Here is a 13,288-nt window from a genome sequence, read left to right as displayed (position 1 = left end):
CTCTTCTTTACTCCCTTTTTTCCTTTTCCCCCCTCTTCTTTACCCTTTCCCTTTTCTTCCCTTCCTCTGCTTTTCTCCTCTTCTTTACTCCCTTTTTTCCTTTTCTTTTCCCCCCTTCTTTTTTTCTTCCAATTTTTTCTTCCTTTTTACCCTTTCCCTTTTCTTCGCTTCCTTTGCCTTCCTTCCCTTTTTTCCTTTTCTTTTTTCCCCCTTCTTCTTTTCTTCCATTTTTTTCTTCCTTTTTACCCTTTCCCTTTTCCTCGCTTCCTTTGCTTTTCTTCTCTTTCTTACTCCCTTTTTTCTCTTTTCCCCTCTTCTTTCCCCTTTCCCTTTTCTTCGCTTCTTCTGCTTTTCTCCTCTTCTTTCCCCCCTCTTTTCCTTTTCTTTTTTTCCCCTTCTTCTTTTCTTCCATTTTTTTCTTCTTTTTTACCCTTTCCCTTTTCTTCGCTTCCTTTGCTTTTCTCCTCTTCTTTCCCCCCTTTTTTCCTTTTCTTTTTTCCCCCCCTTCTTCTTTCTCTTGCCTATTCTTCTCCCTTCCCCCCCTCCCTCCCTCCCCTTTCCTTTTCTTCCCCCGCTCTTTTCCCTCTCCCCCTTTCCCTCCGCAGCTCCATCCCCATTCCCGGGGCGCTCCAGCCGCTCCGTTGTCACCTCTGCCGTGCCGTGCCGTGCCGAGCCGTGCCGTGCCGCCCCCGCAGAGCACACCTACGGCGAGGTGAACCAGCTGGGCGGCGTGTTCGTGAACGGGCGCCCGCTGCCCAACGCCATCCGCCTGCGCATCGTGGAGCTGGCGCAGCTCGGCATCCGGCCCTGCGACATCAGCCGCCAGCTCCGCGTGTCGCACGGCTGCGTCAGCAAGATCCTGGCCCGCTACCACGAGACGGGCTCCATCCTACCGGGGGCCATCGGCGGCAGCAAGCCGCGGGTCACCACGCCCGCCGTGGTCAAGCACATCCGCGACTACAAGCAGGGCGACCCCGGCATCTTCGCCTGGGAGATCCGCGACCGCCTGCTGGCCGACGGCGTGTGCGACAAGTACAACGTGCCCTCGGTCAGCTCCATCAGCCGCATCCTGCGCAACAAGATCGGCCCGCTGAGCTCCGCGGGTCCTCCGCCCGCCGCGCTGCCCTGCGCGCACATTTATCAATACCCGTACCCCGGGCCCGCCGCGCCGCCGCCCGCCAAGGCCGCCCCGCACCCCGGGGGACACCTCGGGGCACCCCCGGTGGCGCTGCCACGCTCCTGGCCCTCGGCGCACTCGGTCACCAACATCCTGGGCATCCGCACCTTCGTGGAGCAGGCGGGTGGGTAGCGCCGATCCGCTTCTCCCCATCCCCTCCCCTTCTATTCTTTTGCCTCTCAAACCCCCTTTGTTTTTTTTAATTTTTTTTTTTCTTGGCTCTTTGCGCTGCCTTTTTGTTATTTTGGTGCGCTCGGTTTTGTTTTGTCGCTTTCTTACTTATTTATTTTTTTTTTGTTTTTGTTTTTGTTTCGTGCCTTCTGGCTCGTTCGGGGATTTTTTTTTTCGCTTGTTTCGGCTTTTTATTCGCTTCGTGCCTCTTCGCCCGTTTCGTGCCTTTTTGCGTCTTTCCTTCTTTTTTTATTAGTTTCAGCTTCTTAGCTTATTTCGAGTTTTTGTTGCTGTTTCTGTCGTTCTGGGCTGTTTGTTCCAAATTTTTTTTGTTTGCTTGTTTCTTATATTTTCCCCTTTTCTCCCCCCCCCTTTTTTGCCCCCTTTTTGTTTTTTTTTCTCCCAAGGGCCTCCCCCCGCTCCACCAGCCCGTCGGGGCTGCGGGGCCAGATGCGGCCTCGGCTCAGCCACATCTTGAACTTTTTATGAAAAATGTGGAAAATATTTTCCTAGGGATGATAGATTGCCGACCGCAAATTCGGAGCCCTGAATTTCGCTCCGCAAAGGGGGATTTAAAAAAAAAAAAAAAAAAAAATGAAAAGGGTAGTGGGGGGGAAAGGGAAAAATAAGAGAAGAGGAAAAATCAGGGGGGAAAGCAGCTCGGATCCGGCCTCCTGGATTCTCCCGAGGAATTTGGGAATTTTGGGGCTCCGGGAGCACCCGCAGCTCCAAGGCCGAGCCCCGCCGGCTCCAGGGGGGACAAACGGGCCGTGCAGGGGGGTTCGGGTCCTTTTATCCTCCCAAAAGCCCGAGTAAATCAACCGCATGCGTTTTCCCCCGCGCAATCATTTATCCTTAAAATTCCGATGTCACTTCTCCAAATCCCCTTCGTCGGGAGAGAAATTGGAGCCCCTAAATTATCGGGGATTGGGAATTGGGAGAGGGAGGGGGGGAGGCGGCCGGAGGGTTTTTTTTTTTGGGGGGGGGTGGACGGGGGACGCCGCAGCCTCTCCCCGCGGTGCGATCCCAAATTTCGGCACGCGGATTCCTGCGCCCCCCCCCCCCCCCCCAATCCTGGGGTTTGGAAAAGCGGGAATTCCGCCTGTTTCACCCCCAAAAGCTGACGCTTTGCTCCCCAGGGGCTCTGGCTGGCACCGAGGGGGCCGCGTACCCCCCAAAAATGGAGGAGTGGCCCGGCGTGAACAGGAGCGGCTTCCCCGGGCCGGGCCAGGCGGTGAACGGGCTGGACAAGGCTGCCATGGACGGCGACATCAAATACCCGCAGGTGAGGGGACACGAGGGGACACGAGGGGACAGGGATGGCGACATCAAACACCCACAGGTGAGGGGACAAGAGGGGACACGAGGGGACAAGGCTGGACAAGGCTGCCATGGACGGCGACATCAAATACCGACAGGTGAGTTTTGGGGACAGGAGGGGACAGGAGGGGACAGAAACACCGTGGATGGCGACATCAAGTACCCGCAGGTGAGGGGAGGGGACACGAGGGGACAGGGATGGCGACATCAAATACCGACAGGTGAGTTTTGGGGACAGGAGGGGACAGAAATACCATGGATGGCGGCATCAAATACCCACAGGTGAGTTTTGAGGGGACACGAGGGGACAGGGGAGGGTGGCCGGAGCGGGGCTGGAATGAGGCAGGGGAGGACAAGTCGGGGACAGCAGGGAGGGACCAGAAGAGAGGCCAGGGAGCCCCGTCCGGCCCCGAGCGGGACGCCCCGCGCCGGGCGGGCTGTTCTGAGCCCCCGTCCGTGTCCCCGTCCCCTTCTGTCGCTGTCGCTGTCGCTGTCGCCAGCCCGGCGCGGGGCTCTCCTCCATGGGCACCTTCCTGCCGGCCTGCGCTTACCCCCCCTCCAGCCAGCCCGGCGTCTACGGCGGCTCCCCCGGCGCCTACATCGCCCCCGGCCCCCCCTGGCAACCCCAGGGCACCCCCCTGGGCCACCACGGCACCCCCCTGGGCCACCACGGCCACGGCGTGACCGTCCCCGGCGGCGACCTGGCCATGGCCTTCAAGCAGCCCGGCAGGGAAGGTGAGCGGGGACAGGAGGGGACAGGAGGGGACAGGAGGGGGGCGACACCAGCACCGGGAGGACTCGGGATGATCCATCCCATTCCCCATCCCGAAAAATTCCCGGGATCCTCTCTCGCCACTGGAATTTCCCTCCTCGCTCGCCTGGGAAACAGCCGGGGAACGGGGAGGATTCCTGGGAATGCGCTGATCCCGGGAATTTGGGAATGGTCATCCCCGGGAATTTGGGAATGCTCATCCCTGGGAATTTGGGAATATTCATCCCATGGAATTTGGGAATATTCATCCCTGGGAATGCTCATCCGGGAATTTGGGAATATTCATCCCCGGGAATTTGGGAATATTCATCCCTGGGAATTTGGGAATGCTCATCCCTGGGAATTTGGGAATATTAATCCCCGGGAATTTGGGAATATTCATCCCTGGGAATTTGGGAATCCTCATCCCTGGGAATGCTCATCCCCGGGAATTTGGGAATATTCATCCCCGGGAATTTGGGAATGCTCAGCCCTGGGAATTTGGGAATGCTCATCCCCGGGAATTTGGGAATATTCATCCCTGGGAATTTGGGAATCCTCATCCCTGGGAATGCTCATCCCCGGGAATTTGGGAATATTCATCCCCGGGAATTTGGGAATATTCATCCCTGGGAATTTGGGAATGCTCATCCCCAGGAATTTGGGAATATTCATCCCTGGGAATTTGGGAATGCTCATCCCTGGGAATTTGGGAATACAAATCTGGGAATGCAGCAGGATCCTTTCCCCGCATCCCCCTACACCGATTCCTTTCCAGGGGAAAAAAAAAAAAAAAAAAGCCTTGACAGGGAATCATTAATTCCTTGTAATTACCTATTAATTATTAAGTGACAGCGATGACTTAACGATTTGTTTCTAGTTCACGGTTATCATAATGAGCTGTTGTTTTATTGAATTGCTTCCCGGGAATATTAATTAATTATTTCCCGCCGGGAATCCCACGGGAGCAATTCGAGGCTGTCAAAGGGGGCGTTGCTTTTATCTCCCGTTAATTATTTCGCTTCATTAGTCCAGCTCCATTGCCTCGTTTGAAAAATCCCGATTTTTCCGCCCTGGTTATAAATTCCTCTTGGCTATTTTTGTCATTTTTTCCCGCGTTATTTGACTTTCTAATATTTTAATTAATTTGCAATTAATTCTCTGTTTATTCGTCTTTTTTTAAATGTTGCTTTTTCTGGGGCTTGAATTTTTTGTTTGGTTGTTTTTCTGTTGTGGTTTTTATTTATTTCTTTATTTGTGTGGGGGTTTTTTTGTTTGTTTTTAAATCATTTTACCATTTCTAACCTGCTGCGAGTTGTAACCTCAGCTGTGCCGGGGAGGAGCGACTGAGGGTGAAAAGAAATAATTTAAAGCGATTATTTAAAGATCTAAAGGGGAAAAAAAAAAGAAAGAAAGAGGGAGAAAAGGGAGGAATAGGAATTTTAAAAATGAGAAGGAAAGAGAAAAATAAGGATATAAAACGGCCCAAGCCACCTTTGCATATTTAACCTATTTTCGAGGTATTTCAAATTATTTGGAGCCTGAATTTTCGGATTTCCCAATTTTTAAGCCGTTTTGTCCCCAGACTTTTTCTAAACCTTTGCAGGTTTTTGATTTACGGGTGGTGTTTCTTCGCGTGTGGTTTCAAAATTTCTTTTTATTTTTCTCTTTAAAGTTTATTTTTAAATTTCCCCATTTTTTCTTTCCGATCGCTTTTCTGGTTCTGCCTTTTACCTGGGACGAGGGAAATGTTTTTTTCCTGGAAAACCCTCCCTGCTTATCCCGGTGTCTGGAGGAGGAATTCCCCAGGGCTGAGCTGGGGTGGGATGGAGCTCAGCAGGAATTTCATCAACTCTGCAGGGTCCTGTCCCCTTCCCCTCCCAGTTTCGGGAATTTGGGGGGAATTTAGGAATTTTTTGTGAATTTTTTGGGATTTTTTCGGGGAATTTTGGGAAAATTTTAGGCATTTTGGGGAGAATTTTTAGGGATTTTGGGGGGGGGGGGATTTTGGGAGAAATTTTAGGCTTTTTTTCGGAATTTTTCGGGATTTTTAAGGGAATTTGGGGGAATTTTTAGGGATGTGTTCCTTGCGCGGCTGGGACTGCTCGGGGCCACCTCGCCTGACCCTGGCAGTGTCACCAGCGGTGACACATCCGCTCCTGGGGCGGTTTTTGGGGTGTCCCCGTGCCCGGAGTCGCTCCATCCCCTGCCTGCTCTGTGCTTTTTTTTCCCCCCCCTCTCTCACCCTTCCAGCAGGGGTGGACAGAAAACCCCCCAGCCCCGTGGGGAAAGCTCCGGAACCCCTGAGCTCCATCCACGGCATCTCCAGCCCGAGCTCCTCGTCCTAGAGCCGCCCAGCCGCTGCCCAGGGACTTTTGGGATCCCGGAATTATCGCCCTCAACCCGGGGCTGAAGCCTGGAGTGGGGACAGGGGACAGCCTGCGACTTGTGCCCCGCCAAATCCCCGGCAGGACATTCCCGGAGGGACATTTGGCCTCCACTGGATCGGAAAGGGATGACGGAAGAGACTCAGCCTCCCTTCTTTATTTTTATTCTATTTTATTTTATTTCCTCCCCTCCTCCCTCCCCTTACTTTCAGTTTTTCCTTCTCCTTCCCCACATTCCCGAGGACTCTTGGGTGCCGTGATTCCCTCCAGGAGCATTCCCGGCTCTGTCCCAGTCCAGGGGAGTAAATAATTCCCGCTTTCCATCAGGAGATCCGTGCTGGAGTCTCTTTCTCCAGCCCCTTCCCAGCGCCTCTGCCCCGGCATGGAAACGCACCAGAAGTGCCAGGACGTTTTATGGCACATTTTTATAATAAGGAACCTTAATAAAAAGTGACAACCGTGGGCACACTGCGGTGACATCCCTCCCTCCTTCCCTCCCTCCTTCCCTCCCTCCCTTCTCCGGGGCGCTCCGGGATCCCTCGGAATCTCCCCCCGAGCTCCCCCCGCATCCCGGGGCTCCGTGGCCGCTCCCGCCTGCCCCGGGGGGCTGTCCCGGTGTCCCCGTGTCCCCGTGTCCCCGTGTCCCCCTCCCCTGCCCGGCTGGCTTTTCGCATTCCCTGGCTCCTCCAGCGGCTGGCGCGGGTCCCTTCATTGTGTGGGAAGGGGCAGGTCCTGCAGCGGGGCAGGGAGGGAAGGTCCTGGCAGGAGAAAACACGCCGGGATTTCTGCGGAGAGGGCGCCTCGGTGGGAGGGAGGGAGGGAAGGAGGGAAGGAGGGAGGGAGATGCCAAACACAGCCCAACCCGGGAAATGATTTTCTCTCCAACCTCGGAGTGGCAAAACTCGGTTCTGCCTCAAAATTTAGCTCTGCTAAAGCCGGGCTTTGATTCCCAACGCAGAGCTCGGCAGGGAAAGTTGGGAAATCCAAGGAGGTGAGAGCGCGGTCCCAGGGCAGGATCTGCAGCCCTCCCGAGGCCGAGTGGATTTCAGGGATGTGAGGATGGAGGAGTCACCTGAACCAGAGGAGGAGGGGCCCTGGCCCGTCCCCTGCCGGGTTTATCCATGAAAATCCGCATTCCAGAGCGTGGAAGAGCAGCTTTGGGAATGCTGGGGGACAGCAAAAAACCCTGAAAGTGTGGAGTTTGCTGTGTGGGCTCCTCGTGCCCGTATCCCAGGCAGGGATATCCCTGTGGATATAGGATTTGGGCTATGGGATGAGCAGGGATATCCCTGTGGATATGGGATTGGGGCTCTGGGATGAGCAAGGCTGGAATCAGATCCTTTCCATTCATGTCCTGCCAGGATGGTGCACAAGCACCCGAGTTATTCCCTTCCAAGTGTTCCACGGATCTGCCAAAATCCTGGAATAATGGCTGAGCATTCCCCAACAACCACAGGGAAAAGGCGGCCATTCCTGGGAACTCCCTGGGTGTGATCCAAAACCCTTTTCAAAATGATTTTGTGATTCAAAGTAATTTTCACGGTTTCCAGTGGAGAAGGGGTTTTCTCCTTAAACATCTCCAAAATATTTCCCTGTGCCCAGCGGAATTCCTGGGGCAGGCAGAGGCACAGAAAACCCCGATGCAGAGGCCCTAAAATGGCTGGCACCTGTTAGGGGGTTCCAGGACATCGTGGCTTGGGGTCCCCAGGGAGGAGGGATAAAGGAGGAGCTTTGCTGGGGACCTGCATTCCCATGGGAGCAAGGAGAAAATCCCTGGGGGAATTCAGTGCCTGCCCCACGCACCTCAGCTCATGGAAAAATGCTGGGAGCAGAGACACCCCCTCACCCCCCCAAAAAAAAATCCCCAAAATAAATCAAATAAAATGGGGTTTTCAGGCAGGCTGAGGTGAGGTGCTGCTCTGCCTGACAGAATCCAGGGAAAATTGGACTTGATGGGGGCAGGACTTTTGGAATTGACGGGAACAAAGCGAGGGGGTGGAAACAATCAGCTCTGACACTTGTGCAGCCACGGTCCTGTCAAAATCGATCCCATCCCTCGGAACACGGCAACTCGCACGGAATGGAAAAAAAAAAAACAACAAACCGAGGCTGGAACTGTTTCCATCAGCTCTACCTGCTCCATATATCTTTAGCACCCTTTGGAGAGCAGGATGGGGAATGTTACTGGAGACCTGCTGGTGGAGCCCAGATTGATTTCCTTCCTGGCGTGTTTGGAATCCTAAGGATTTAAACCCGTCCCTGTGCTGTAGGAAGGGGCTGGGGGAGAGGAGCTTGCAGATGTTTGGCACCAGCACAGGATCCGCTTTCCCGGGATTCCGGGGCTCCTCGCTCCGGGTTGTGGCAGGAGGAGTTGGAAAAGGCTGGAGGGGATCCCCTTGGAGATCAGGGATGGCCCAGGAAAGATCCAGGCTCATCATCCCAAGCTACCAAAGACTGGGGCCTCACACGGCCAGGCTGGAAAAGAGCCCGCCTAAAATTCCCGAAGTCACATTGGTGCAAATCCTTCGGGTTCCTCGCAGCCAAATCCTCCTCCTTGTGCAGGAACTTGGAAAAATCCGTGCCCAGCTCTCCCGAGAAGCTGCAAATCCTCCCCCCCCCCCCCCTCATTTGCAGGGTTATAAACCTGCCCACAACTCCTGAAGTTGTGCTTGGAAAGGGGAATTTGATTCCCAGCTCCCTCAGGCACTTCATAACCTTCCCTCTTAATAGGGGGTTTTTCATTTTCGGGGAATCCAGCAGGTTTTTACCTCTGGAAACCTTCCCCAGAAGTTTTCTGCGGCTCCCAGCCCGTGACCAGGGAAAATCCCACCTCATTTCCCAGCGAGAGGCTGGAGAAGGGGCTTTTCTTCCCTGGAGCTGCTGGGAGAGCTTTGGAACGGGAAGGTTCCCAGGGAAAGCGTCAAGGATCGCTCTGGGATGTGTGGGATCAGCCATTCCCCGAATGGCTGCAGGAGTTTTGACAGAACTCTCCATTATTTGTAGAAAACTGGGGATGATAAATGGCAGGAAAAGAATTCCCTGAGCCCTAATTGTAATTTCACTCCACCACCAAACGGCTCTGTGGGTTCGGGGCTCCTCGCAGGAGCTTCCAGTGGATTTTGGAGGAATTGGGAAGGAAGATCCACGACAGGGCTGACAAACCTTTTCTTCCTCGTTGCTACCGCTAGGAATTTAATCATTCCCACGGGGCAAAACTCCCTCCTCCCTGCCACCCTTTCTCCTGCAGCAGGAATACCAAAATCCCTTGGATCCCAAAGTGAGATGGAGCTGGCAAGGAGCGGCGACGCTTTCACTCCCGGAGATAGCCCCGTTCTGGCACGGTGATCCCACAGAATGATGTCATGCGGGATCGCCGTGCCAGAGTTTTTCCCTTTCTCCTTCGGATTTGTGGCGATGTCAAAGTTCCTCTCCGGAGCAGGTCTGGTTTCAATATTCCATATTTACGTTTTTCATTTCGGGGCTGGCTGGAGCTGGCGGGAAGGAGCGAGGAAGAGGAGCTGGGCTGGATCCATGGGCACGCTTGGATTCCTAAACCTCGGGAAGGGGCCCTAAAACAGTTCCTGCTCCTTTCTCAGGAGCTTCCAATCCCTCTACCCAGCCCCACCTCTATTCCCGTGCCCCTTCCAGCAGGGAACACCTCCCTTTGCCAGGAAGGAGCATCCCAGAGCTCATCCCAGCCTCACGAATCCATGAAAAATCCCCGGGAGGTGAAAGGGCCGAAGTCCCAAAGTCTCCACGCCCCGCGTGATAGCGAGGAGCGCGTTTTGCCAAAGATTTTTCCTGAGCCCGGGAGGAGACGGGAGGCTCGTGGAGATGGATCCACGTGGATTCCTTGGGGTTCCCGTGGGATCGAGGGGGAATAAACCAGGCAGCTTTGGAGAATCCTGGCTGCCCAAACTTGTGCTGCAGGAACACACCAGAGCCGGCCGGGAATTTGACTTTTGGCTTCCTCGGATTGCCAGAGCTGTATTTTTAGGTCGGGAATGGTTGTCAGCATCCAGGTGACGCAAATGTGACAGGAGCCGAGGTCAGGTTATGGATGAGGCCGCTGGGAAACCAGAGGTTTGGGAAAGGGAGACAAAAAAAAAAAAATCAAATCCAACAAAGTGCTGGAAAACTGCTGGGAAGGGAGAATAAAATTCCCTCTGGCAGGAACCCGGCTGCTTTTGGAGGCAGCTGGTGAATTCCAAAGCCACAAAACGATTCCAAAATCGGCAGCAAAGGGTCCTGCGTCAGTGGGGTTGGGAAGTGAGGGATTCCCAGTTTGGGTCCTGGGTGAATTCCATCCTTCTGGGATGCTCTGGAGAACTCCAGCAAGGCTGAAAGGGGAAGTGAGAAACCACCGAGGGAGCCCAGGGAAGGATGGTTGGAATTCCCTGCATTTTCACCTGCTGGCTTCATCCCAAGGAGTTTTGCACCTCCAGCAACTTCCCTGCCCCGTGAGCGTTCCCTTCCCTTCATTCCACCTTGGATGAGACGTGGGCACCCGGCTCCATCCAGCCAGGAAAAAATCCATGCCAGAAAGAGCTGCCAGAGCTGGCAAACCCCATCTCTCTCCAGGATTAAATTCCCTCCAAATTAAATATCAAAACTCCAAGATTCTGGAAAAGCTGTCAGGAATCCGATTGTTCCCCAAACACCACACCCCAAGGGTTGATTTTGGGCTTGGAAAGGTTGAGTAAGCACAAAGATTCCCAAACACAACTCCGCTGTTGCAGGGAGCAGGGAAGCAGCTGTGGGGTAGGAGGACCCCGAATGTGGAATTTTAACTCCAAAAAAATAGTAATAATAAAAAAAACCCAACAAAAAAAATCCCAACCCTAAAAAGAGTTAAAGGAACAGCGAGCATTTCATCCCGAATAACGCGGGGCTGGAAAGGGATCGGCTTTTAAGGGAATTGCCCATAACCACAACAATATTTGGGGGCTGAGCAGAGCCTAGATTGGGTGCAGATGTTCCGCTGGCATTCGCATGCATCCCGAAGGAAAAAAAAATAAAAATCCTTTTTTTTTTTCCTGGAGTGCCCGGCGCTCTGGAGTCGCCTGAGCTTCACAAACGGATTATGAACACTCATTACCTGCTCTGCCGTAAGGCCGGGCTGTGCACTTGGGCCAAGCTTTACAAAACCCAGGCTCGAGCCTGCCCCTGCTCCCCTTCCACATCCAGAGGTTTTCTGTGGGGCAGAATGCGCTGATTTATCCAAAATCCCAATTCCTCTGTTAACCCATTCCAAGCATCCCAGGGAAGGTGAAGCTGGAATATTTTGGGGGGTTCCCTGTGCTTTGTCCCACTTCCATTCCAAGCACCCCGGTCCAGCTGAGGCTGGAATATTTTGGGAGATTCCCTGAGCTTTCATTGCTGTGGAGAAAGGAGATGCTTTAACCCTTCACCCTCTCCCACTGATTTTTTCCATGGAATTTCCAGGGACTCAAGCCCTGGAGGAGGCAAAGAGGGTTGGGATCACCTTTGCCAGCGCCAATGGGTTGTTACAAATATTCCTATTCCAAATGTTTTCCCTGTTCTTCCTGCACCAGAGTCATGTGATCCAGAGGAAATATTCCCATTAAAACAGAGCCCGAGCTTTAGGAATGAAGGACCCAGGCAAAGACTGGGAAAATGCAGCCCAAGGGCTGCTCGGGGAAGTCTTTTATGGGAGACATTCTGCAGGGAACGGCTCTGGAGCAGGAGAGGGATTTTTCACTCTATCCACGGTATTAATTCCGAGGGCTTGGAGAGGATTGGAGCCTGGAATGTGCTTCCCAGGTTAATAAATCTCCACAGGTTTATTGTTCGGGATAAAACCCATTTTCCTCAGCAAATAACCAGGATCATTCGGGGTTAGAGCCATTCCTCAGGAAATGCTTCATAACCAACGTTTTTATTGGTATCCAAGGAAATTCCTGCTCCAAGGAACACGGCCCCGTAACTTTTATCTGCCTTTAAAACAAAATCTGTTATCTTTTATGGCCACTTCCAGAGAGTCCCACTATCACTTCCCATAAAATTCAACAACATTCCTCCTCCAGCCTGGAAAATCAAGACCAGAGCTGGGGGAAAAGCGAATATGCTTTTTTTTTTTTTTTTTTTTGGCGGGGGGGGGGGAATATTTTAGGAATTTCTGAGTTGTTTCCATTTCAAAGCCTCAGCTGGGGCCTGGCAGAGCCCCCTCGGACGCTGCCTCTGATTCCTCTTGGAATTGCTTGAAAATGGTTTTGGAGGATGAGTTTTCCACAATATCCTCAGCCTGAACTGTGATCCCGCTTTTCTTGCCGTGTGCAAACCTCCCAGCAAAAGCGTTTTCACCCTGCATTGTGTTCCAGGAGAATCCACGGATCCCTCCCTTCATTATCCCGTTGGTTCTTGCATTGATCCCTGTGGATCCCTCAGGTCTCTGGTGGGATTCAGCCCTGGATCATTCCCATCACAGCTCTCCTGCTTTTTGGGGAATTTTTGCCAAGAAATCTTTCCCGATGCCACAGGAGTGACACCACAAACCAGCAACTTTCTCCTTTTTTTTTTCCCCCCTCACCCCGTTTTTTTTTGGGATGGAAAGAGCCCAGTTTCCCATTCCCACTCTCCTCCAGAGCCATTTCTCCATATCCACTAGCCAATCCTTCATGGAGCCACCCTATAAATAACCAGGCATGGGGAGAGCCCAGGAGCTCATTAAATCCATGGAAGTTTCCTCTGGGAAGCCAGGATTTTTTTTTCCCTTTGGAAGTGTTCAGGAGTGGCTCGGGATGGGACACAATTAACCACAAACCTCCCAAAATGTTCTTTTTTTTTTTTTCCTTGTCGGAATGATCCCATCCAGCCAGAGAGAATGGCTGGGATCCCTCGGGAATGGGAAAAGGATTTTTGTTTTTTCAGGTTTGTTTTGTCCCCAGATCAGGCTCGGGGAGGGAGAGATTCCCACAAACCTCCCGTGCTGCATGGAAAGGGCTGGAATGGGATGGGATGGGATGGGATGGGATGGAATGGCTGCTCCCTCTCCATGCAGTGCTTGCCTCCCCCAAAAAATATGGAATACTGAGCAAGGATAAAAAAAAAAAATCCAGGCAGTTACGGATGGAACGAGGATTATTCGTAGGGAAGATTAATCCTTAATTCATTTCATGCTCCGAAGGTCCCTACAACCTCTGGAATATCCCCCAAACCTTTGGACTCATGGCTATTGGAAGTGATGGTTCAATATTCCACAGAAAATATGGAGTCTCCAAGAAAGAGATGAGGGTTTTGGTTTTTTGTTTTTTTTTTTAATGGAATTGCAGCCAGGAATGTGATTTATGGAGTGAAAACTGGGATAGATGGGAAAGAGGTCATTGATAAATCAGAAACCAGCTTGGGCAGGACATGGAAAAATGCTTAAGTGGGATGAATTTTCCCAAATTAAGCCAGCCTCCTAAATTTCCTTGGATCCTGGGTAATAAACTGGATATGCTGGATGATCCAGGGGGGATG

The 13,288-nt window shown here is 52.6% G+C and overlaps 1 protein-coding gene across 1 annotated transcript; it reads left to right on the top strand.

Moving 5' to 3' along the window:
- Window positions 1–664: 664 nt before the first annotated feature.
- On the top strand, window positions 665–6,083 carry PAX1 (paired box 1; the record flags this gene model as incomplete). The annotated part of the gene is made up of 4 exons (XM_014895022.2): window positions 665–1,301; window positions 2,488–2,633; window positions 3,169–3,403; window positions 5,676–6,083. Coding segments are annotated over 4 exons (1,110 nt in total), but the record flags the coding sequence as incomplete, so codon positions are not given.
- Window positions 6,084–13,288: the final 7,205 nt, after the last annotated feature.

This window comes from Sturnus vulgaris, chromosome 3 (genome assembly GCF_052056855.1).
Source record: "Sturnus vulgaris isolate bStuVul1 chromosome 3, bStuVul1.hap1, whole genome shotgun sequence".
Taxonomy (NCBI): domain Eukaryota; kingdom Metazoa; phylum Chordata; class Aves; order Passeriformes; family Sturnidae; genus Sturnus; species Sturnus vulgaris.
Note: the sequence above shows the minus strand (reverse complement) of the source record. Positions and strands in the feature narration are given on the sequence as shown.